This window comes from Ursus maritimus, unplaced genomic scaffold, assembly GCF_017311325.1.
Source record: "Ursus maritimus isolate PB19 unplaced genomic scaffold, ASM1731132v1 scaffold_30, whole genome shotgun sequence".
Lineage (NCBI taxonomy): Eukaryota > Metazoa > Chordata > Mammalia > Carnivora > Ursidae > Ursus > Ursus maritimus.
In genome coordinates this window covers 9,061,892-9,087,840 of record NW_024425564.1, presented here as the reverse complement: position 1 = coordinate 9,087,840, position 25,949 = coordinate 9,061,892, and the positions used below count along the sequence as shown (strand labels likewise).

The 25,949-nt window shown below is 43.5% G+C and overlaps 2 protein-coding genes across 12 annotated transcripts in view; one reads left to right on the top strand and one right to left on the bottom strand.

The window, feature by feature from the left end:
• The window catches only part of ZNF391 (zinc finger protein 391), a 46,620-nt gene extending 41,411 nt beyond the window's left edge, over positions 1 to 5,209 (top strand). The window contains exons 5-6 of one of the 6 annotated variants that reach the window (XR_005838839.1): positions 4,015 to 4,699; positions 4,810 to 5,209. The gene's annotated coding sequence lies outside the window, so the exon portion shown is untranslated. Of the gene's footprint in view, positions 1 to 1,017; positions 1,149 to 1,178; positions 1,305 to 4,014; positions 4,700 to 4,809 lie in introns of those variants that run through there. The other 5 variants (XR_005838838.1, XR_005838837.1, XR_569228.2 and 2 more) reach the window with 5 other exon arrangements.
• Positions 772 to 24,673, bottom strand: ZNF184 (zinc finger protein 184). 6 transcript variants are annotated; one of them, XM_008692993.2, is made up of 6 exons: positions 24,163 to 24,673; positions 23,833 to 23,968; positions 13,771 to 13,838; positions 6,515 to 6,641; positions 6,100 to 6,195; positions 772 to 3,142 (listed from the first exon to the last, which is right to left on the bottom strand). In XM_008692993.2, the coding sequence occupies exons 2-6, from the start codon at positions 23,837 to 23,839 to the stop codon at positions 1,185 to 1,187; spliced, it is 2,256 nt and encodes a 751-aa protein (XP_008691215.1). In that variant the 5' UTR covers positions 23,840 to 23,968; positions 24,163 to 24,673; the 3' UTR covers positions 772 to 1,184. The 6 variants fall into 6 exon arrangements, with proteins under 6 accessions (XP_008691215.1, XP_040501064.1, XP_040501063.1 ...); XM_040645130.1 differs by having other exon boundaries at positions 24,258 to 24,673; XM_040645129.1 differs by having other exon boundaries at positions 23,833 to 24,322; positions 24,503 to 24,673.
• Positions 24,674 to 25,949: the final 1,276 nt, after the last annotated feature.

Genomic DNA, 25,949 nt, shown 5'->3' with positions numbered 1-25,949 from the left:
CAGCAGCACCCACTCCCCCCAAACCTCACCTGTAGAAGAGTCAAGAACTTTTCTGTGCTACCCTGTTCTCAGAGCTCTCCATTCTCAAGGCCCGGCTGGGAAGTCGTCGGTTGGCCTGAAAAGAGCTACCTGGTAATTAGACTAGATCTGGAGGAAATCAAAGGGGCCAGTCTCTTCCAGGCTCGGCCCATATGGATTTCTGGCTCGCACGTTATCCTGACCAGGGATGTCATTAGCACTGTCATCTGCTTTTGATATCTGGGGCCAAGGAAAAGCAGATAAAATGACCTTTACACAGCTGTTTTATTTCTGCACTTCGGTGAGGAAATAAATTAACCCTACCTCCCAGCGTGTGTGAGAACTCAACTTACAAAATAAGATGATAGTCGAAATGATGTGTACAAATTATGTGAGGTTTCTAGAAGCAGCCACAGGAAACTGCCGACTAAAGGAGTGGGTGATCGAATCCAGTTGTTCTTTCTGGGCTGCCTGTGAGGACTGTAAAAAAATACTGAAGCCTGGTCCCTAACCCACTGGGCCAGTTAAATTAGTCTCTGAAGGTGGGGCCTTGGCAACAGAGTTTTATCAAGTTGCTGAAGCGATTCCACTATTCAGTGAGGGTTAGATAACACTGGTGTGGCTATGGAGGGGGAGCTGTAGTTGTGATAAACTCCTAGGATGCTAAGACATACTAAGAGAAATAGGAACAGGAAGGCTTAACCCTTGCCCTGAGGTAAGCCAGTATATACTGATGAATTATTGATTTAAGGATGCTTTATAATTATTTTATTAGGAACCAGTTAATCAACTTAAATGCATTAGAACAGGAGCCTAATAGGTCCCCCGTCCAGTTACTGAAGCACGAATGCTTTCTAGTAGCAAAACATGCAGAAATATACACACTCTAGATGCTGACGTAGAGAATCCTAATCAAGAATATACTGTGAATATACAAAACTGGAATATAAAACTCCCAACACGCCCTGAAACCATCTACTCCCAATCCCTTGTTCACAGAGCAAACTGAGGCCTGAACAGTTGACCTTTCCGGTGTCCCAGAGCTTAGCAATGCCCCTTCCCGTGCCACAGCGGACCGTGAAAAGTGAAAATATTTTGAGCGGTTTCTAGATTCACTCCGATTCTTCGGTACTTGACCAAAGGACAAAGCGGCCTTCCTCGAAGAGTCATATACCCGGGTGCAGTCTCTGGTGTTTGTTGAGGGCGGAACGGTACCTGAAGGCTTTCCCGCAGTCGCTACATCCGAAAGGTTTCTCCCCTGAATGGATTCTCTGGTGCTGAACGAGGTACGTGCTCTGGCTGAAAGTCTTCCTGCACTCGTGGCAGTTGTAGGGCTTCTCGCCCGTGTGCGTGTTCTGATGCTCCGTCAGGTGGGTGCTGCGGCTGAAGGCCTTGTCACACTCGGTGCACTTGTAGGGCTTCTCTCCGGTGTGGATGCGCTGGTGCTGAGTCAGGTGGGAGCTCTGGCTGAAAGCCTTCTCGCACTTACTACACTGGTACGGTTTCTCTTCCGTGTGGGTCTTCTGATGCTGAGCGAGAGAGGAACAGTGCCGGAAGGCTTTGCCACACTCGGCACACTCGTAAGGCTTTGCGCCCGTGTGAATTCTCTTGTGCTGGGTGAGGTGTATGTTCTGGTTGAAGGCTCTCCCACATTCGTTACACTTGTAAGGTCTTTCTCCGGTGTGTATTTTCCGGTGCTGAATGAGGGACGAGCCGTAACTGAAGGTTTTCCCGCACTCGTGACACTGATAGGGCTTCTCGCCAGTATGAATCCTTTCGTGTTTGGCCAGAGATGAACTCCGGATAAAGGCTTTCCCACATTCCTTACACTCGTACGCTTTCTCCTGGGTGTGCGTCTTCTGATGCTGATTCAGGTTGGAGAGGTAACTGAAGGCCTTCCCGCACTCGCTGCACTCGAAGGGCTTCTCTCTGGTGTGGATCCTCCGATGCTGGGTCAGGGAGGAGCAGTAGCTGAAGGCCTTGCCACACTCGCCGCATTTGTACGGTTTCTCTCCGGTGTGAATCTTCAGATGCTGAGCAAGGGACGACCAGTAACTGAAGGACTTTCCGCACTCGGCACAGTCGTACGGTTTCTCCCCCGTGTGTGTCTTCTGATGCTGAGTGAGATTTGAGTGCTGACTGAAGGCTTTCCCGCACTCGTTGCACTCGTAGGGTTTCTCCCCGGTGTGGATCATGTGGTGACGGATGAACGTCGAGGGCCCGTTGAAGGCCTTCCCACATTCATTACATTTATAGGTTTTCTCGCCAGTATGAATTTTTTGATGCTGAGTAAGGTGTGTGCTCCTGGTAAAGGTTTTATCACATTCATCACATTTAAAAGGTTTTTCTCCTGTATGAATTTTCTGATGTTCCATAAAGTGGCCTCTCTGGCTGAAGGCTTTTCCGCACTCATTGCACGTGTACGGTTTCTCGCCAGTATGAATTCTCTGATGCTGGACAAGATGGGTCCTCTGACTAAAGGCTTTTCCACATTCATCACATTTATAGGGTTTTTCTCCAGTGTGAATTCTTTGATGTTGAGTAAGAGATGGACCCTCGATGAAGCCTTTTCCACACTGATCGCATTTATACGGTTTATCTCCAGTATGAATTCTTTGATGGTTTATAAGGTTCTCACTCCGGCTGAAGGCTTTTTCACATTCATTACATTTGTAGGGCTTTTCTCCAGTGTGTGTTCTCTGATGGCGAATAAGAGCCGAACAGTAACTGAAAGCTTTCCCACACTCGTTGCACTTACAAGATTTCTCTTTTTTAACTGGGTTGGGATTCTGTTTGGCACTTGTTTTAGTAGGGGTCTCTTCTGGAGATTTTTCTTGTGTTACAAGGTTTGCAGTCACATTGATGCTTTTTTCAAAGTCCTTCGTTCCAGGGCCTCTCTCCCAGCTGGCTGTTGTCTTTTCAGTGATTTTTCTCTCTCTTGCCAGTGTCTGTTGGTTTGCCTGGTGCTTCTCTACACTGCTTTCAGACTCCCAGGTTTCTAGGACGTTGGAGCTACAGGGATCATCCCTTCTGGGTTTTTCCACTACTGCCTCTCGACACGGCTGCTCTTCAGAAACGTCCGGCTCTGGGACTGATCTGCTATTTTCTGGTCTTGTCGCGCAGTCTGAAAGAAAAAGAAAATGTCTATATTCTCTAAGTAGAAGGAGAACAAATAATTGCTCTTGTTTGGGAAGGACCTAATGAAGCTAAAAATAAAGCCCGTAGGAAATCTCGAGGATTTTCAAGTATAGCCAATTTGGGGAGAAAGTTGGAAAGAGCAAAGGATAATGATAAATGAAATATGAAAGTAGCAAGAGAATGTCTGTTTCACAGTAATCTCTAAGAACCGGGAAGGTAATAGTAAAGTACAAACTGACCACAGAGATGAGAGATGGCCGAGAGGAGACACCATCAGACTAAAGCAAGTCTGAACTGGGGTTCCTTGTCAACAAGCAGCAAACAAAAGTCTGAGAACAAAATTTCAAGTAAGGAAAACGTGGCTAATTAGGACCATGGTTGTTAGCCGGCAACACAGAGGGAACAATTACATCTCTGCCAGGAATGGGAAGGGCGCAGAGGACATACTTCAAGGGAGGAAGACAGGTTCACCTCTAGGCATTCTGAGAATTAGGAAGAGAACTGAGGGACCAGACTCTGGCGGTGTTTGGGGGGGTGGAAGATTCCAAAAGTAGAACCCAGATGTTCTGATATAGGACAGGAAAGATCACTAAAAAAGGAGCAAGAGAATAGGAGAAGCAACAGGAATGTCTGAGAAAAGAAGACCCTTGCAGATCGGGTAATGGGCTGAATAAAACGTACTAATGAAAGCAAGCAGTTTTTCGGCACACAGACGACGGACGGGAAGGCGCATAACCAGGAGGCGGAGTGTTGCTCAGGACCGGGAAGAGGACAACTGAAAGAAGCAGGGGAATCAATGCTGGTAGATGCAGTAAAGAAACAAAGCTGTTTAATAACACATTTCTTTGGTTCCATTAGGAGAGGACCACGATCAGCATCGTCGCTGCCAGCGCGCACCGTGAGGCAGAGACGCAGGACGGCCTCCCAGCTCCACTCCTGGTGCCCTGGCTACGGGCGCAGCGTCCGGAAGCGCAGGCCGACACGTAACAGCCGTACTCTTCCAGCACGGACCTGAGGAGTTTGGGGGAAGAGCCAGTTGCAGCACAAAAAAATGGGTATGTTTTCACTAATGGAATGACCAAGACAGACCTAGTTGTACAGCAGATGGCCATAATTCTTTCAGGAAGTATTTCACAGTGAGGAATATGGAGACCATGGGGGGTGTTCAAGGGAAAGGGTGTCGAGCCCTGGAGTTGCAGCTGAAGGCAACAAACACAACAGACCATGACCAATGTTATCCACATTGTCATGTCCTAGATCCGTGGTAGGACAAAGAATGAAGGACTGGAGAGAGTACCAGAAGGTCAGACTGAATGGCACCATTCCTACTGCAGAAGGGAATTCTCTCTTTACTAATGCAAAGCTGTGAGCCTTGACCACACTACTGCCAGTCCCGGTGCGTGGGGAGATAATCAAGGGTGCTGACAACCGGGCTGCGAAAGACCAAGGTAGACCCACGAGTCCGAGGCCGTGTCAGGGTCACTGGTCGGGATTCTGCAGGGGCCAGGTCTCCACAACGCCATGCCACAACGCCATGAGGAGGGTAAGGAGGAGAATCCAGACAAGGCCCAGGACCTGCCGCCACTTCAGTGGAGGTACTCTTACAACTTCCAATCACCCGTACTTGTCTGTAAAACTACATTATTCTTACAGAGAAAAACAGCCAAATCAGCAGTAAAGAATAAGTCCACTCTGATGGAAGAGGCCAGGGCCAGCTCACCAAGACACCATCACGTCCCACTCCAGTAGTAAAGTCAGCCAAGGAACGGAGCCACATGTTTCAAGTGATTGTCTTCTCCCTACCGACCGGATCACTGGGACCATCCACCCAACATGAGGTGTGTCTCTAGTGTTGTTTTTACCGAAATCTCTCTTTGGTAACGACTAATGTGTTCTGTGAGAAGTCTAGGATTTTTCAGTACGTAGAAAGCAATTTTAAAATACTTAACTATCTGCTCAAATTGGGATTTTTTTAAAAACTTTAATTTGTAATAAAACCTGACAACTTTTTTCCAAAAGCTAAGTGTGACTTAATAAAGCTTTTAATTTTTCTAAAAAAATCAACTTTTCTAAACTGTGTTCTGTGAAACCATCTTCTAAGAGAAGGATTTTAAAGGTGCGGTATGAAGAGGATTCATGGTGGGGAGGGTGGGGGGAGGAAGAATGTTACAATCTATGCAACCCTGTTGGAAAGTCATACTGCCCAATTACATATTTAAGAAATCTCTGAGTGCTCTTTCAGTAGGAAACCTGCTAAAATTTTAGATTTCCCAGCACTTCCCAAATTTGAACGTGGAGTGTTTTCTCCCCATAAAAACGAACTACTCCCTCCTCACGGACTCTGGAGAGCTATCCCTCCTCTAGGGTGACTAAGGCTGTATATTTTTTTTCAGGGTCAGATCTTTGACGAGCCCCTCTGTGCAGTTTGGTTTACAAGAAAGTTATGCACAACTTCAAGGACAGTCTGATTAAGTTGTAGGGTCAAAACCTTAGGGAATAGGTGATAAACGAAGACTGCAGGTACGGAACTCACTTTCGTGGAGTTTGGCTGGGCAGGCAAGGCGGCAGGTGGTGGCCGGCAGGATGAACAGTGCTGAGTAACAGCATCTGGAAGTTTAGGGTACTATTTCTGTTTGGAGGTGCTAGTCACAGAGCCTGCAGATCCAAAACAAACTCTAACGGCTGAAAAGTGAGGTGGTAATTAAGAGACCAGGGTCCCAAAGGAGGTGGGAAGAGACAGAATCCAGGGTCCAGGTCAAGAGGTTGCGTTCAGGAAAAAGCGGGAAGGATACCATCTCTGAAAGGAGTATCAAGGTAGATGTGTTAGAGAGCCCAGGAGATGCTAAGGAGAAGCAAGTACATCTACACGTTCGGACATAAAACCCTCTTCTCAGGCTAGCGGTCAGAGTAATGGTGCGCATCCAGCAGGGATCCGTTACTTACCTCCGACAGTACCTACTGGGATGCCAGGCTCCACGATCCATGGCTCCGTCCCTTGCTCTAACTGGGAAATCACGTCAGGTTTGGAAACTTGGAGTCCTGCTCACAGGGGAAGAAGAAAAAAAAGGTGTCTGATTACAGTAGGAGGAGAGTGCTACACGGGACAAAGCCGATGGCAGTGAACAGCACACAGAGCCTCGATGGGACAAATTCCCAGACGTGGCAGAATTTGGGAACCAAAGTGGGCTCAGAAAAATGACTAGTTTATTACATGTACTTGCTAGGAGTACAAAGCTCTTCAAAACCTTTCAAAATTTGGGAATCTGAGGTTCCTTAACTTGATTAAAGGCAAACACTCACCGAAGCACAAGAGCCCCCTCCTCCGCACCCCAAGACCGCACTCAGAAATCATCCTTACCTATGGAGACCAGGTGCGTGTAATTTTCCAGTGTCACGTCCCTGAACAAATCCCTCTGGACAGGATCCAGCTGTTTCCATTCTTCCTGGGTAAAATCCACTATCACATCCTTGAAGGTCACAGATTCCTGAAATACCAGATTTCGCCTTAGCCATAAAGGCTTCACCCAGGAAAGGGGTGAAGTTTGCAGTATGGACAGAAGGAAGGCAAGACAGCGACGGGGCTATCTGAAAAATGACTTTGATGTTTCCTCTTTGTGGAAGGCATGTAAAAACAGTGCCTCAATCAGGGCTACTGTGAGAAATTAATAAATGCTCAACAGGAAGTGCTTCCTTCGGGGCCTGGTGCACAGCTGGCACTAAGTCGCGCTGGCCAGGCTGCAGGTCACCGTCAGCGTCGTCCTCTCTGTTCTAAGATACATGAAACACCACTAGTGTACCTCCTAACGTCAACAGAACATTTCACTACCTCCAATGTTTAAGAACCAAAAATAGTTTTGGAAGAATCTGGGGAGGAGACTTGCCCTACCACATTTCAAAATATACCAAGAGATAAAGATAAAAGAGTGGCCTAGTATGGAATAAAACTCAATGAAACAGACCTAGGGTTATAAGAACTGAATAGGATTAAGCAAGTTTCAGATTAGCTAAAATAGCTGAATTAGCCACTAAACAGTGTCATAACAAATGACTATTTGAGAAAAAAATTAAGGTGAGTTTCTTCACAGCACACGAAAATTTCTGTTGGAGTAGAATTTTAAAGAAAAATAGAATAAAAGGTTTATAAGCTTGAAATTAGAAAGCAAAAAATCCTAAAACAGATTGACAGAACCGCATAAAAATGTAAAACTTCTAAAATAAACCATAAACAAAAGTCAATATTCTGAATTCCCACAAATAGCAAGAGAGATGAACCCACAACAACAAAATAACAACCCAAACAAGCAGTTCACCCACGACAATGTTAAATAAGCCCTGAGAGAATGCTCCACTCCACGAAAAACGTGGTACGAGAGAGGCCAGCTGGGCTAACAGCTGAAGTGCACGTGGACAGCGTGGCAGGTCTACCTAGGGGCCAATCCGACAGGATCCATCAAAACTTCAGTCCAGTTTTGTTGCCTGTAGGAATTTATTCCCCAGAAGTACCTCAGAGTGCAAAGACACGCGAGCACCCTTGCAACACTCTGGAGGAAAAAAAAACAAACTTAAATGTCCGTTAATAGGACAGCGGTTCAAGAACGTATGGTGTATCCATACTAACGCGCTTTATGCGGACATTTGTAAAAGGAAGTCTCTATATGCACTGATTAGGAAGCACCTGTGATATTAAGAACGGCATATGTGGCATGATCCTGTTTATATTTTTATGACTAGGAAGGCTTATGTGTAAATGACAGAAGAAAACTTGAAAGAAGACATTACCAGATATTATCGGTGGGACCCTGTGGTGGGGGCTGGAGGTGGTACAGGGGACGTCCTACTTATTCTTTATTCTGTATTTGAAATTGGGTGAGTTAATTTTGTTTTAAAACTGATAAGTCAGCTGGTGAGATTTCTGTTTCTAACCATAAGAGAGCAAGTGGACTAGCTCTGCCGGGTCAACGACTATCCGACTGAACCATCTATCTGGGAAGAAACAGGCAGGACAGAACGGTGACCCTGAGAGAAAGGAGACATGAGCCCAAAGCCCCCTCGGCATCCTGTCTGGAGGCGCCCCAGGCTGGACAGCAGCGAGGCGGGAGCCCCTCAAGAACAGTGGCCGGACAGAGCCGAGGACACAGAGGTGACCGCTCGGGCCCATGGACGCAGGGAGTCTGAGGGACAGATGCTGGAGAGAGGAGGACGTGCATTGTTCTGGTGTAAGGATGACAGTCTCCACGGGCCACAGGAAGTCACTACGCCAGAACCCCGTGTGAAGAAAGACACGCACGCTCAGCCCCCGCAGGCCGTTCCGGCGCCCTTCAGAAGCCAGGCAGGTCTGCCCGTGAGCAGAGTAACAGCAGCAGGTCGGGTCCGTTCGATGCTCACTAACCCAAGGAGAACTGGACCCGTGCTTCCGAGCCTTATGCTCTGAAGACGAACGCCTACATCGTCACGGCCCGATGGGGTCACTGTGTGCCTGGAGGGTGATGTCCCCGACGGTCCACACTGCTGCCAGTACACACGAAGACATCACGCACGTACGGTGCGTCATATCCCTCGTCGGGGGCCCGCACACAGCTGCTCAACAGCAGTGTGCCCCGAAGGGATCAGCCCCTTCTAAGAACTCTGGACTCCAAGACTCAAGCAGGCTTCCCCAGGAAGAGACGTTTCCCACATCTCTGATCACAGGAGAAGCCAAGGGGCTCTGTGCGATCCTCACAGAGGAAGGACTCGGAAGCCTGCGCCTGATTTCTCTGGATTCCACCTGTGAGGCTCTGTCTCCTTTGGATCCTGTTCTGTAGCCTTTGTTGTAATCATCTTTAGCCCTAAGTCATGCCCTGAGTTGGGTGAGTGATTCTAGCGAATCACGGAATTACAGGGTGGTCATGGGGCCCCTGAGAAAGAGTCCCAGAGTAAGCCTGGGCTAGATCCGCCCTCATAAAGCTTATGGTTTATTAATAAGGATTAATAAATTCAAAGACGACAACCTCAAAAGGACCATGCTGTGGTCAAGATGAGGTTAACAAGGTTGGATCCACACTCCTGCATGAAATAACCAACAAACTGCAGACAAAGCATAGGAAACATGTTTCCAAGACAGTGAATCTCCTACAACAGAGAACAGTGATCCCTGAGAATCAGTAAGCCAATGAGGTGAGTCCCACGACTGCTCCAGCTTACTGCCTTGAGTTTCCATGCAAGGGTACAGACAGGGCACCCAGGGCTGCCCAACAGACTCACCGAACTGAGAGAATGCTGAGAGTTTGGGGAAATCAGGGGGACTCGAGGTCACAAGACAGAGTACTGCAGACGAGAGTTGCACAAGGAAAGAAGCAACGAGAACTGCAGAGGTTTCCACTCAAGTACTCAGCAAAGTACCCATCACGGCGTGCGTGTGAGGAGACCACCGAGGTGGGGGAAGAATCACCCAAAAGGATTCAAGGGAGCAGTACCGGTGCTCTAAAGGGCTGGAAATAGAGTTTCTATTGCCATCAGTCAAACCGGCAAATTTCACAGTTCGTCGGACACTGCGTAAAATACTCAGGAAGCCTGGGCCTCAACCGTGGGACCAGGCGGCCCTAACCCTACTCACGGTTCTGCTTCACCTAATACATCTTAGAAGCCGGATTTGAAAGAAACACAGTTTCAAGTAACCTAACCCAGAATAAGGCTCAAAAATATTTTATAGGAACACAAAAGTATGCAGAACCCAATAAAGTAAAATCTACAGTATCTGCCATTCAAAGATTATCAGGTCTGCAGAGAAGCAGGAAAATACAACTATAATGAGGAAAAAATTAATCCATTAAAGCCAACCCAGAACACAAATACTAACAGATGAGAACATTAAAAATTATTATGACTGTATTCCATTTGTTCAAAAAGTGAAGAGAGACATGGAAGACATTTTTTAAAAAGACATCTAGAGCTAAAAGTGAGAATGTTCAGAGATGAAAAGCATACGGACTAGTCTTCATGGCAGACCAGGCACTGAAGAAGAAAAAATTAATAAATTCAAAGACAACAAAACAGAAAACAACAAAAGTGAAACAGAAAAGAATTTATAAGAAGAGAAGGCATCAGGGAGTTGTGGGCGACTTCAGGTGGCCCAATATGTGTGCAGCTGGAGTCCCTGAAAACAGAAAGAGGGGAGAGGAGCAGCAAAAACATTTGAAGAAATAATAGCTCATTACTTTCTGAACTTGATGAAAGTTCACAGGTCTAAGAAACTCAAACTGCAAGCGTACGAGACACAGAGAAGTCTACACTGAGGCACATCTTAACCAAATAGCTCGAACCCAGTGTTAGAGAAACTCTTACCAAGTATTCAGAGGAAAAAAGACACATAAATGTAAAGGAACAAAGATAAAAAACAACAGCAGCTTGTTTGTTGGAAGCAATGCAACAAGAATACATGGAGCAACATTATACACTAAGAAGAAGAAAAACTGTCAAAGCAGAATTGAATTCAGCAATGGCAAAAGAAGGCCTTCTTCGGATATAAAAACTTAATTCATGACCAGCAGACTGCCCTGCGGGAGATCCTGAGGAAGCCTTCATGCAGAAGAAACAGTGACACCAGGTGAGAGTAAGGGTCTGCAGCCAATGCTTCTCAACCTTGTTGTTACTGCTATTTTGGACCAAATCATTCTTTTAAGTCGCTGTGGGGGCAGCATCGCTGGCATCAACCCGCTGGGAGCCAGGCGCACGTCCCACCGAGTCGTAACAACCAAACCGTCTCCTAACATTTCCAAACGTCCCAGGGGTCAGAATCCGCCCCGCACTGTCAATCATTGATAGACATCCTGAAGATGAAAAACACCAGAAATAATATGTGGATAAATATATAATTTTTTTCTTATTATTTCCATCTCTTTAAAAGATAATTGCTTAGACAAAAAATAACAAGTACTGTGGGGTTCACAACACGTGTAAAAGGAAACCACATGCCGACAGTTGCATTGAACAGTGGGACAAGAGCAGCGGAAGAACGCTACTGCAAGGTTCTACTCACGAAGAGGAGAATCACTTGAAAGGAAGTGGCGATAAACGTGTACCTTAAGCAACAAGTAACAAGGATGGGGCGCCTGGGTGGCTCAGTCCATTGGGCATGTGCCATCGGCTCAGGTCATGATCCCAGAGTCCTGGCATCGAGTCCCACATCGGGCTCCCTGCTCGGCAGGGAGTCTGCTCCCTATGCACCCCCCTCGTGTTTGCTCTCTCTCAAATAATCTTTAAAAAACAAAATTAAAAAAGAAAATAACGAAAGGGTTATGGCTAATAAGCTAATGAAGAAAATAAACTGAAATCCTAAGCAATATTCAGTTTCCAAAAGAAGAATGGAGGAAAAAGAGAACGAAGGTAACATGAACAGAAAAAAAAAGCTGAATAATCACACCAATAATCACATTAAATGTAAAATCACATTAAATAAATGGTCTAAACACCCCCAATTATTTTTTTTTTTTAAGATTTATTTATTTATTTGACAGAGAGACAGCCAGTGAGAGAGGGAACACAAGCAGGGGGAGTGGGAGAGGAAGAAGCAGGCTCCCAGCAGGGAGACTGATGTGGGGCTCGATCCCAGGACTCCGGGATCACGCCCTGATCTGAAGGCAGACGCTTAATGACTGAGCCACCCAGGCGCCCCTAAACACCCCCAATTAAAAGGCAGATTGCCAGATTGGACTGAAATAGGCAAAACCCAATGAACTACATGTTACCAATAAGTAAATATGAAGACACAAGTAGATTAAAAGCACAAGGATGAAAAAAGACACGCCACACTGACACTAATCAGATACCAAAGCAAGCTTGGAGGCAAACAACAGAAGGGTCATTTCTCAGCGATAAGTAAGGTCACTTGAGGAGGAGGCCGTAACAGTCCCAAATGCTTAGGCACCTAGTAGCAGCTTCAAACACAAAGGAAAACCTGACAGAACTGCAAGGAGAAATACACAAGTCTACGTCATGACAGCCCCCAACTTCAATATCCCTATCACAACATGTGATAACAAGCAGACAGAAAATCAATAAGGATATAAAGCATTTGAACAACGCTCCACCGACTTGGCTGGACATCTGCACGTACGGAATAGGGGCCCCTCCCAAAGATGGCCACGTCCGATCCTCCGAACGATGACATTATCGAGAACAAGAGGCACTGCAGATGAGATCATGCTGAGGCCTTTCAGATGGGGAAATTATCCCAGATTACAGGGGTGGGCCCAATGTCCCCAAAAGTCCCTATAAGAAGGTCACAGTCAAGAGCAGGAGATGTGAAGAGAGATTTAAAGATGCCACACCGATGGCTCTGAGGATGGAAGAACGGGACACAAGCCAAAGAATACGGGCTGCCTCTAGAAGCTGGGAAGGTGAGGGCACAGACTCTGCCCCACAGCCTTCAGAGGAATGCAGCCCGGCCAGCTCATTTTGGACTTCCGACCTCTGTAACTGTAAGACAGTAAATGTGTTGTTTTAAGTCCTTAAGCTTCTAAAAGGAAACTAATCCATTCTTAGAATCCTCTACTGAACAACAGCAAAATACACATTCAAGTGCTCACTGTTCATTTCCCAAGGGAGACCAAGTCAGGGCAAAACAAGTCTCAAATTCAGGAAGATTCAAGTCATACAAAGTACGTTCTCTGACTGGATATGGTCACTGTCTTCATCGCGGAGATGGTTTCCTGGGTGCACGTGTATGTCAAAACTTAGCCAGTTACGCACTTCACATACATGCAGTTTATTATCACATTATACCTCGATAAAAAATAAAGCGATACCAGAAGTACTTGAGCTGAAAGTGGGAAGAACTGGGATCATTTGATTAGATGATTACATTGTGGGATGGGAAGTAGGGGAAAAAGTCTAAGAAAAGGCCTGAATAAGGGAGGGCTTGAGGTGACTTATACCTGGTGGAAAAACGGTTACATTTTTCGTCTAACCGCTCAGTTACTGGTTTTTCCTAAAACAGTATCCTGTCCCTTTCTTCCTCAGAAACCATTAATGGTTCAAAAACTATGTACAGAATAAAACCTTCAACTTCTCATCTAAACATTTGAGGCCTGTCATATTCCAACTTAATCATTTACCATCTGCCAAAATAAACCAGCTCCCCCAATTTTTCTGATTCCTGTGTAACTCCTGTTAATTGTTGTGAACCTTTGCTCAAAATCTTCTCCATAGCTAGAATCCACCCCATCTCTCCCACATGTCTAAATATCCAAATGTCCCCCCATCCTCTGAGAGGTAGTGCAAATCCCATACCCCTTGAAACTCTCCTGACCCCTCTAGACCACACATTTTTGCATTCTCTATTTTTCCATGGTACTCATTTAACTTTTTTTATATTGACCTGTTCTGGTTTCTAACAGTCACTTGGTCTATTCAAGTAAAGGATCAAGTTTTGTTCTTCCTTTGCTCTGTCACTGTTGGAGCATGACAAGATAGTAAGCAGCACGTTAAGTGGTAAATGTCTTAGTGAAGCTGGAGAGGCAGAGGTTCAAAGGTCACTGGGCAGGCGGAAGCCCAGAATGACTTCCCGACATTGGTTTTTAAATGAACATACACAGTCCACTCTAAGGACCAAATGGCATTTCAGGAATTCCAACTTACTTGAAAACTGGCTGATGCAAGTAGAGTGTGTCCCCCCTGGAGAAGGGCAGACTCCGAAGAGGACAGCTCTGGAGAGGAAGAAGAAACCACAGTGAATCCTGTCCAAATTAGCTGTTCCCAGCAAGCTATTAAATCCAGATTATCTTTCCATGTGAAAATAGAGCTATGCCATTGCCTTTACTTCTCCGAATCCAAAAACAGAAACAGGATAACTGCTAACTAGGGCTCTGGTACCCTCATCAGTAGACTCGGGACCCAAAGCGTTACTTCAGTGTTCACGGTTCTGTCCCTAGACACATACGTAACCTTCAACTCAGTCTGTGCCTTATTAAGTGAGGCAAAATACTTCTGCTGCCTTCTCTCCTATGAACAACATCTGAATAAATAATACAGTTACTTCCCAAAAGTCTTCACAGGCCCTTTGAAACTTTGCTATTAATATAAATTAAATATCACAATGGCATAATTACTTATACTACCTACCCACCAGAATGTCTAACAATTAGATTGACATGGTCAGTACTAACTGCCGGCAAGCACACAGAGCAACTGGAACTTCTGTGCATGGCTGTGGGGAGTAAATGTATCAATCATGTAGGAATGTTCGGCACTTATATACTGAAGTTAAACAAATGCTTGTTCTGAATTCAGCAATTCCACTCGTGTGCCAGGCCTCGTGGCCACCTAGAGACTCGTACAAGACTGTTCACAGCAGGTTTATTCATAATATCCCCAAACTGGAAACAACCCAAATGTCTTTCAACAGGTAAACAGATAAATAAGCCACAATACTTTCATACAACAGAATATTATTCAGCAATATAAAACAATGAGCTATTGATACACCTAATAACATGGATGTACCTCGCAATGCTGAGCACATAACGGTATAATTCCACTCACATAAAAAAAAAAGCGAAACAAACCAATCGATCGTAATGGAAGTTAGAACAGTGGTTACCTCTGGAGGGATAATAATAACTGGGCAGGAGCACAAGAGAAACTTCTGGGGCATCAGAAACATCCTACATGTTACTGTGGGTGGTGATTCCACTGGTATATAATATACAAAAATTAATCAGGCAATATCCTTTAGAATTGTGCACTTAATATATATGTAACTTATATGACAATAAACAAAAATAAACTTTGCTCCTGGGGAGGTCTATTCAGAGTCATGGTTCACAGGAAAGCCCAATTCTCAGAAAGCAGAGGAAGCAGTAAATTTAGAACTATGTATTATTCTCAACTTAAATTTGATTGGTAAGGGAAAACTATTGTAATAGAAATCTTAAGAAAACAATGAAAGTGTGATTTTAGAGTTTTTAACAGCAGAAGGAAATGTTGTGCATGTACAGATATGCAACCTAGAATTTAGGAAAACAGAATCAAGACAAATGTCTCAGGTAAGATGCTTCTGATTCCAAGTAGCAGAAACCAAGAGGACCAACAAGAGCGAGACTGCAGAACCAACTATACTGGTGACAGTAAATGGCAATCACGAGCGCTCGGTAAATGCTGCAAGTACTACGACTGTAAGGGACGGAGGCACATGAAAAGTAATCCCGACTGTACAACTGTGAAAAATCCCAAGAAGAAAAAAAGCAAGGACTTAAAACCATTTTGTCTGATTTACATTTATAAAAGATATAATAGGATAAAGAATCGAGGAGTGACATCAACGTGGTATAATAAGAGTTTTCTATCCTCTTGCCTGCAAAGAACATGGATTTAGACCATCACCCACGGATGAGAGTGTCTTTGTGGAAGCCCAGGAGTCCAGCAGAGAAGTTTCAGCACGTCGTGGAAGCAAAAGAAAACAAAAAACCCAGGACTGGATGCATTGAAGATGGAAGAGGCGGCTTCATTTTGTCTGTGTCACAGCCCCTACCCCCAAGGTGGTAAAGCTCGGTGCCAAGAGAGACCTTGGCCCCTTATTTCTCCCACAGGGGAAAGTGAGAGTGTGTGAGCACTCAGCTTACCTAGCTGTGCGGATACCACCAAAAAAACCCATTTCCCTCTCATTCATCCAGAATACTGAAACGTCCCAAGTGACTGGGGGCAGGGAGCAGCTGGGGGAACAGCAGTTGGTGTCTTGGAGGGCAAAAAAGGACACAGATCCTACGAGCCACTTTGTGGACTCCATCAGGAAGCCTGCCGAAGAGCCACTGGGGATACTTCACCTGTAGATCCCCCCAGCTAGCCTTTGGGCACCTCCAATGCTCTGCATGCCTCACCTGCACACCCACACCCCCCACCACCGGGGCTGGCTCCCCGTGCACATCCCTGATGGCAGTAAGAGCAAGACTTCGGAGACAGCTAGTGAGCACACACAGGCCAGCCTGACTCTGCAGGATTGGGAGAAAAGGACTAAAGCCTGAGCATTCAGTACCAAAGGAGAGCAAACGCGAGTCTGTCAGCACCTGGCCTAGCTTTGCAGGACTGAGAGAAGGCATACAATTTTAAGAAATCCTCCCCACGAGGGAACAAGAAGAGTGGGGTAGACATATCCACAGAAGGTCTGAGAAAACCTAAGAATCCCTAACAGGGCTGACAGAAGGTATTTTTCTCCTGAACCCAGTAACTAAAGACAGGAGGAGGTGACTGCCTCCTCAAATGCAAAGACATAACACCGGACTTCAAGAAACATGAAAGATCAAGAAAACACACCACCACCAAAGGAACACAATAATTTTCCTAGAACCAACGCTAAAGAAAGGGATTTAGGACTTACACAGTAAAAAAAATTCAAAATAGTTATTTCAAAGATGCTCAGTGAGCTATAAGAAAACACAGAAGAACATTTAAATGAAATTAGGAAAACAATACACAAAATTGGAAGTTTAACAGAAATCATAAACAAAAAAGAAAAGACAAATTCTAGAGCCAAAGAAATGAAAACTGCAACAGAAGACACCTATTGCCAACTGGACCACAAAGAGGAAAGAACCTGTGAGGTAGAAGACAGGTCATTTGAAATTATCCAGTCAGAAGAGAATACAGGAGAAAAAGAATGAAGAACTCCTATGTAAACAATAGGATACCATTAAAAGAAACTATCCACACATTACTGGAGTCCCAGAAGAATAAAGGGAAAAAGAGACAGAAAGCTTATCTAAAGAAACAATAGCTAAGGGGCGCCTGGGTGGCTCAGGGAGTGATCCCGGAGTCCTGACATGGAGCCCGCATCAGGCTTCTCTGCTGGGAGCCTGCTTCTTCCTCTCCCACTCCCCCTGCTTGTGTTCCCTCTCTCACTGGCTGTCTCTCTCTCTGTCAAATAAATAAAATCTTAAAAAAAAAAAAATAGCTAAGAATTTCCCAAATCTTGGCAGAAACTAGGACCTCCAAGTTCATGAAGCTCACAGGTCTCCAAATAATTTCCACTGAAAAATATCTTCTCTAAAACACATTATGATAAGGACGCCTGGGTGGCACAGTCAGTTAAGTGGCTCAGGTCATGATCCCAGGGTCCTGGGATCGAGTCCCGCATTGGGTTCCAGTCCCGCATTGGGTTCCTTGCTCAGTGGGGAGCCTGCTTCTCCCTCTGCTGACAGCTTCCCCTGCTTGTGCTCTCTCTTTCTCTCTCACAAATAAATAAATAAATCTTAAAAAAAGAAAAGAATAAAACACATTATGATAAAACAGTCTACAATCAAAGACAAAATTACAAAAGCAGGAAGAGGGGGGAAAATTATAAAAGCAGGAAGAGGGGGGAAAAGATGCCTTACATTTAAGGGGAAACCCTGTAAGGCTATTGGCAGACTGCTCAGCAAAAGACTGTGCAGCCAGGACAGAGTGGGATAATATATTCAACATACTGAAAGAAAAAAACTGCAAACCAAGAATACTTCACCCAGCAAAGCTGTGCTTCAAAAATGGAGAAAGACATTCCTATAATACAACAAAAGCTGAAGGATTTCATCACCACTAGACTTGCTTTACAAGAAATGCAGAAAGGCATCTTTCAAGTTGAAATGAGAGGATGCTGATTAGTAACATGAAAACAGATGAAATTACAAAACACGCTGGTAAAAATAAGTGTACAAATTTAAAACAATATTGTAATATGGTTGTGTGTTCAACATTAATTCTTATGTAACGGTTAAAGGACAAGAATGTTAAAAATAACTATAGCTACAATAATTTATTAAAAGATAGAAAATATAAAAAGAGGTGAATTATGACATCAAAGACATAAAATGCGAGGAGCAGTAAAAATTAAGGGTTCTTGTATGCAACTGAGGTTAACTTGGTTATCAGCTTGAAACAGACTGTTTGATCTGGAAGATGTTCTATGTAAGCCCCCAGGATAACCACAAAGCAAAAGCTATAATAGACACACAAGATAAAGAAAAGGAAATCAAAGCATACCTCCCTGGAAAATGATCCATTCACAAAGGAAGTCCTCAAAAGAGCAAGAAAGGAACCAGGGAAGTACAAAACAACCAGAAAATAACTAATAAGGCATCAGCATGTCCTTCCTTACTAATAATTAAACATGAATGGACTAAATTCTCCAATCAAAAGGAATAGAGTGGCTTAATAAAGAAAATAAGATCCAACTATATGCTGCCTTAGAAGAGACTCATTCGGCTTTAAGGGCACACTAGGCTCAAAGGAAACGGATGGAAAAAGACATTCCATCCAAATGGAAAGCAAAAGAAAGCAGAGATAGTTATACATACATCAGATAAAACAGACTTAAAGTCACAAGCTGTCAAGAGACAAAAAGGGCCATTATATAATGATAGAGTCAGTTCATCCAGAGGGTAACTGTAAATTCGTATGTACCTAACATCAACGCTCCTAAATCTGTTACGCAAATACTACCAGATCTCAAAGGAGAAACAGACAACAGTGCATAAGAGTAGAAGACTTCAGTACCCCACTCTCAGCATGAACAGATCATCCAGACAGAAAATGAACAAGGAAACCGGACTTGAACCTACTTTAGACCAAAAGGACCTAAAAGACATACACAGAACATTCTATCCAACACCACCAGAATACACATTCTTCTCAAGGACACAGAAGCATTCTCCAGGATAGATCAAAAAGCAAGTCTTAGCAACTTTAAGAAGACTAAAATCATACCCACTGTCTAGTCCACAAAAATAGTATGAAACCAGAGATCAAAAAGTGGAAAATTCACAAATATGTGGACACTAAATCACACACTCCTGAACAACCGAAAGAGTCAAGACATCAAAAGGGAAATCAAGAGATATCTTGAAACAAATGAAAATGGCAACAAAATATCAAAGCATATGGGCTGTAGCAAAAGCAGCTCTGAGAGGGAATTCTGTAGTGCTAAATGTCTACATTAAGAAAAAAGAAAGATCTCAAATAAGAACAAACTAAGCCCCCAAGTTAGCAGGAAAAAGGAAATAACAAAGATCAGAGCGGAAGTAAATGAAATAAGGACCAGAAAAATAATAAAAAAAGATCGATGAAACTAGGAATTGGTTTTTTGAAAAGGCAAACAAAACTGGTGAGAAACTAAGGAAAAAAAAAAAGAAAGAAAAAGCTTAAATAAAATCAGAAATGCAAGAGGAGACATTACAACTGATACTGTAGAAATACAAAGGATCAGAAGAAACTACTATGCCAACAAATTGGCTAATCTATAAGAAATAGATAAATTCTTAGAAACATAGAGCCTAATAAAAATGCACCATGAAGAAACAGAAAATCTGAACAGAACAATAAGGAGTAAGGAGACTGAACCAGTAATCAAAAAGCCCCCAACAAAGACAAGCCCAGTGTGAGACGGTTTCGCTGGTGAACTCTCATATTGCAAGAAGAATTAATGCCAATGCTCAGCGTAACAGCATATGTAACAAACCTACAGCTAATATCACACTCAATGGCGAAAGGTTGAAAGATGTCCCTCTAAGATATGGGACAGGAGGAGGGTGCCCACTCTCACCTTTTCTATTCAGCATAATACCAGAAGTCCTAACTGGAGTAATTAGGCAACAAAAAGAAATAAAAAGCATCCACATCAGAAAGGAAGAAATAAAATTATCTGTTTGCAGATGACATATTATACACAGAAAATCTTTAAGACTCCATCAAAAATACTATCAACTAATCAACAAATTCAGTAAAGTTGCAGGATACAAAATCAACATAAAAAATCAGTGGTGTTTCTATACACTAACAAGGAAGTATCTTAAAAAGAAGAAAAACAATCCCATTTAGAACAGCATCAAAACCAAAATACGAATAATTTAACCAAGTATGTGAAAGATCTCTACTCTGAAAAGTATAAGACACTGATGAAAAAAAAAACGGCAGAAGACAAATAAATAGAAAGGTATTCCGTGTTCATGGATCAGAAGAATTTTTTTTTTAATATTTATTTACTGATTTGAGATAGAACAAGAGAGCGTGGGGGTGGGCGTGCAGAGGGGAAGAGAGAGAAGCAGGGTCCCCGCTGAGCAGGGAGCCTGATGTGGGGCTCATTCCCAGGACCCTGGGATCATGACCTGAGCGAAAGGCAGACACTTAACCGACTGAGCCACCCAGGTGCCCCATCAGAAGAATTTTTATAATTAAAACGTCCACACTACCCAAAGCTATCTATAGATTCAGTGCAATCCCTATCAAAATTCCAATGGCACTTTTCACAGAAATAGAAAAAACAATCCTAAAATTCATATGGAACCACAAAAGACCCCCCAAAAGGCAAAGCAATCCTGAGAAAGAAGAATAAAGCTGGAGGCATCACACTTTCTGATTTCAAACTATATTACAAAACTGTGGCAATGAAAACATACGGTACAAGCATAAAAACAGACACAAATTAATGGAACAGAACGGAGAGCCCAGAAATAAACCCTCTTATATTGGCCCATTAATATTTGACAGGGAGTCCAAGAATACTCCACAGGGAAAGAATGGGGGAAGAACAGTTTCTTCAAAAAATGGTGGTAAGAAAATTAGATAATCACATGCAGAATGATGAAAATGAACCCTTATTGTACACCAGTCATGAAAATTAACTTGAAATAGATTACAGACTTAAAACTTAAAATCATAAAACTCCTAGAAGAAAACTTAGGAGAAAAGCTCCTTGACATTGGTCTTGGCAATGATCTTTTCAATATGACAACAAAAGCACAAGCACCACAAGCAGAGATAACACCAAACTAAAAAAAAAAAAAAAAATCTGTAAAGCAAAGGGAACCATCAACAAAATGAAACGGCAATCTATGGAATGGGAAAAAATATTTGCAAACCATATCTTTGATAGGGGTTAACATCAAATATGTATAAGGAACTCATACTACTCAACAGCATAAAAACAATCCAATTTAAAAATGGGTAGAGGACCTGAATAAACATTTTTCCAAAGAAGATACATGAATGGCCAGCAGGTACATAAAAAGGTGCTTGACATAAGTATCAGGTAAATGCAAATGAAAACCACAGTGAGATATCACCTCACACCTGTTAGAATGAATACTATCAAAAAGACAAAAGACAGAAAGTATTGGTGAGGATGTGGAGAAGAGGAACCTTTGTGCACTAGTAATGGGATGTAAATTGGTACAGCCACTAGGGAAATACACATGTCGCATATTCTTTATCCACTCATCTGTTGATGGACACATAGGTTGTTTCTGTGTCTTGGCTACTGTGATTAATACTGCAATAAATATAGGGGTGCAGATACTTCTCCAAGGTAGACTTTATTTTCTTTGGATATGTACCTAGAAGTGGGATTGCTGGGTCATATGGTAGTTCTAGTCTTAATTTCTTTTTTTTTTAAAGATTGTATTTATTTATTTGACTCACAGAACACAAGCAGGGGGAGGGGTAGATGGTGAGGGAGAAGCAGGGTCCCCCCTGAGCAGGGAGCCCTATGTGAAGCTCGAACCCAGGACCCTGAGATCATGACCTGAGCCGAAGGCAGACTCTCAACCATCTGAGCCACCCAGGCGCCGCTATTTTTAATTCCTCGAGGAACCTCTGTACTGTTTTCCAAAGGGGTTATATCAACTTAAATTTCTCCCAGCTGTCACCACAGATCTGTGTATACACATACACAACGGAACACTATTCAGGCATTAAAAAAAAAGGAAATCCTTCCACTTCCAACATACGTGTGTATGGACCTTGAGGACACTACGCTAAGTGAAATAAGACATGGACAAATTCTGCATGATATCACTTACATGTGGAATCTAGAAAAGCTGAGCACACAGAGACAAAGAGTTTCCAAAGGTCAAAGGGCATAAGCTTCCAGTTATAAGATAAACAAGTTCTGGGGATCTGTGTACAACATGGTGACTGTGGTTAACGGTACTGTATTATATACTTGGAAGCTGCTGAGAGTAAATTTTAAAGGTTCTCACCGTGCACACACACAGAAGGCAGTATGTGAGGTGAGAGATGCGATAATCTGCCTTACTGCGGTAATGACTTCCCAGTCTATAGTTTATCAAATCATCACGTTGGACAACTTGAACTTACACAATGTTAGGAGTCAAGTATATCTCAATATGGCTGGAAAAAATTTTTCTCATCAACGTTTTGTAGTTTCAGTGTGCAGATCTTACACATGCTAATTATTGTAAACAAAATTGTTATTATAATTTACAATTGTTTATCAATAATATAATGAACGAGTTAATTTTTAAAATAAAACTTTTTGTTTTGAGATAATTTTTGATACACATGCAGTTGTAAGAAAGAGATTCTCTGTACTCTTAAAAAAAGAATTGAGGATTAATAGAAGGTATGGCTTAAACCTACATAAGTAATATAATGTTAAGACGTCTATTGATATTAAACAAATTCAAAAAAAGAACTGTATGATAATAGGTTAAACCAAAGTTGCGTGCATACGGATACCTGAAGAACATAACAACAATGATAATGCACAGGAAAGTCTACAGTGACGCGTCATAGGGCTCTGTCCTAACTCTGACCTGTTCAAGGACATGAAAGAAGAAATAGAAGGAGCACTCATTAAATATGCCAGTGACATAAAGTTGGAAAGGACAGTTAAAACCCTGAATAAATGAAGATTCATAATTATTCTGACAAGCTGGAAAACTTGGCCAAAAAACTGAACAATCATATATGTGAAGTCCTGTTATTAAGGATAAAAAAAAATTCTCTGACACAAGGATGGCATAAGTCTAGTTCACTACAGTTTTTGTAAAAAAGATCTAGGGCTTACAGCATAATATCGCTGATTTTTTTTTCAAAGCAAATATAATCTGATGCTAAACAGCAGAAGTATAATCCAAACTGAAAGAAGTACTTTTAGGTACTAAAACTCTATAGAATTTATCATAAACATATCTAAAGAACTATGTTTCATTTTAGGCAATGCATTTTAAGAAGCATGCTCTCAGGCAGAAGAGTCTTGGCAAAAGAGGTCCAGATATATCATATGAAGATCCATCAAAGGAACTGAGGCTGTTTTGCTTAGAAAAGAAAAGAATTTATGAGTAGGAGTTCTAACAGCTGAATTCACATTCTGAAGGGCAGTAATGTGAGAGAGAACAGTCTCTTGCTTTTGGAAACTAAGAACTAAGACCCAACACAGAAGTTACAGGGACAGGCACTTCTGCCTAACATAAGGAACTTAAAAAAAGAAAAAAAAGAAAGAGCCACCAAGGGAATAGTCTGCACCCAAAATGAAGAGTTTAATGCCACACTTCTTCAGGCATAGACTTAACAAACGGCCATCTGCCAGGGATACTTTAATTCTTGTACTGAAGGGATGATTACCAAGATTTTTTCTGACTACAGGATTATCATTCTAATATTTAAGAAATAAAAGTCACGTGAGGATCACAGACATTCTGAATCATCGCTCCTTTTCATTCCCCGATCCCGAAGCCAGGGAGAATTAACTCTTCCTGCAAGTCTCTTCATAGAAACCTAAGTAAAAATCTCGCACCATAATGCAGTTCAGTTTTTCTCTGCCCTTACGATAAGATTCCCTCCTTCCACCTCTACCAGCTGTCAGGTGTTTGATCTTCCAGTCCTGACTGTTCTTTTGCCTCCATCAGCCCGCTCTCCCTCTGTCATCCCCACTACCTTCCATCTCAGGAGCTCATCCGTTCCTCTGGAGCCTGGACACCAGGGTTTCCCAAGCAGCGTCTTTCCAGCTGGGGCCTCGGTCTGGGGCTCAGGCAAGAAGTCTGAGCCCTTACACACGCTAAGGTTGGCGGCCCTAAAAGACACAGCATGGGGTCAGCAGCATGCGTCACAATCGTACTTCAGAGTTTTGCACAGTGGCTAAGAGATCCCTGGGAAAGAGAAGTGCCCGCCGAGAGCCACTGAGCAGGCACTCCCGCTGAACAAAAAGAGAGTGGAGCTCGAGTACGCAGGTTTAGCTCCAGATGCAAAAAACCCCTTGGTGCTTACCCTCAAATCCGGCCAGAGGCGCCCCCAGACCCGGCCCGTTACCTCCATGCACACTTGCGGGCTCACACCCCGGCTTGGATTACAGGAAGACACACCTGTTGCGGGGTGGAAAAGCTGGAAGGTGGACAAGCAGGGCGGGGCCCGGTTCCAGTCCTTCCTCCTAGACCGGAACAAAAGAACAAAGCCCTCCAAGGGATCAGGGCGGAACCGCCCCGCACTGAAGGAGGCGAGGGGCGCCCCCTTCGAGGACTCCCCAGCTCCCTCCCGCAGAGGCCGCTTCCAGCCCAGTGAGAAGGGTGACGTCACGCGGCCGCGAGGCTGGCGGTTGCCATGGTGATACCTGGGCTTCCCTCCCTCTAGGGCGATCCACACACTCGGATCCCGCGTCCGGAAGCGATGGGACAATCACCAGACCTAGCGAAGGGAGCCGAAGAGGCTGCACTTCCTCAGCGCCAACCTCTTTTCACGCCTACTGCCGGCTTCAACGGCCACTTCCGGTCGCGCGAAGAGAACCCCGCCCCCGCTCGGTTTTCGACCGCGCCCGGAGGACTCACAGAACTACGATTCCCAGAATGCTCCATGACACTGAACTCCATTTCCCAGAGGCCTCAGCTAATGCGTAAGGTTTCCCATTGGGCAGGGCCGGAGTTCTCCCCGCCAGTCACTGGCTTCTAAACGTCGCAGGTGGCAGTAGCGGGACGCGGTGACTTTCAAGTTCGTGTGACCGAACAAATTGTAAGAAATACGCATTTACACACGTATATGGTTTTAAAACACGAACAAGCACTTCACGATGCATTATTTGCCTTATTATTTGTCCTGCATTCTATTTACTGCTCTATTCCTTTGTCATTTAAAAAATTCTGGTCGTGACCCATTATGTTGCTTTCAGGACTCTCAAATGGTTCGCGACCTACATTTTTTTTACATGCTGAAAGAAACCGGGAGGTGTTGTTACCATGTTTTGCCCTACAGCCGAGCACGGTTTTTGCCTGCGTCAGCCACCTGCGAATGGAGTCCAACGCCAGTTTGTCAGTATGTCCCTGGCAAAAAAGAACCTAATAGAAGTCGGCAGGTTTTTATATTTTTCCATGTGTGGTTCACCCACGCACTTCACTGTCGTGTGCGTCCCCTAGCTTTTGGCTGGAGGGCCTACGATCGAGTCACTCCATCTTTTGGCTGACAAAACACTAAACTTGGAAATCCTAACACTGAGTATACGAAAAACATTCACAAAGGAAAGGGAACTATAAACTAGAAGTCTCTAAGAGCAGATTTCAGAAAAGATCTAAGGTAGGCACTAGAAAATTTCAGGGAACAAGTTCGTATTCTCAGTAGGTTGCAAGAAGACATGGCCTGAATGAAACAGAATAGAAAGATGTGAGAACGAGCTGGAAAAAAACAAAACAAAATACTAAAAAGACATTCTAGATGAAAAAGGATAAAAATATATAGCAAGCATATTTAAAATGAAGCAACATAATTAAAGTCGTTCTGGAGAAGAACTGAATTGATGCTGTGAAAAGTGAGTCCATTATGTATAGAATATTTCTTTTAAAGCTATTCCATGATTCAAAAGAAAAAGATGAAGTAGAAGAAAAGAAAGTGATATAAAGGACAGCCAACACATGGATAACTGGCCATCAGGCAAGAGACCATATGAAATCAGCTATGATTTAACACTTTCTAATATGCCAGGCGGTGTTCTAAGTGCTTTTTGCCTTTTAACTTATAATTTCTAAAACAACCTAATGAAGTTATTTCTTTATTATTCCAACTTTACAACA

Excerpts from the sequence above, each read along its gene's own strand:
- ZNF184 (XM_040645128.1), bottom strand. Across the intron at positions 6,642-13,770 it reads TTGCATCAGCCAGTTTTCAA|GAATCTGTGACCTTCAAGGA; the intron begins GTAAGTTGGAAT and ends CTGGTATTTCAG. Across the intron at positions 3,143-6,099 it reads CCCAGTAGGTACTGTCGGAG|ACTGCGCGACAAGACCAGAA; the intron begins GTAAGTAACGGA and ends TTTTTCTTTCAG.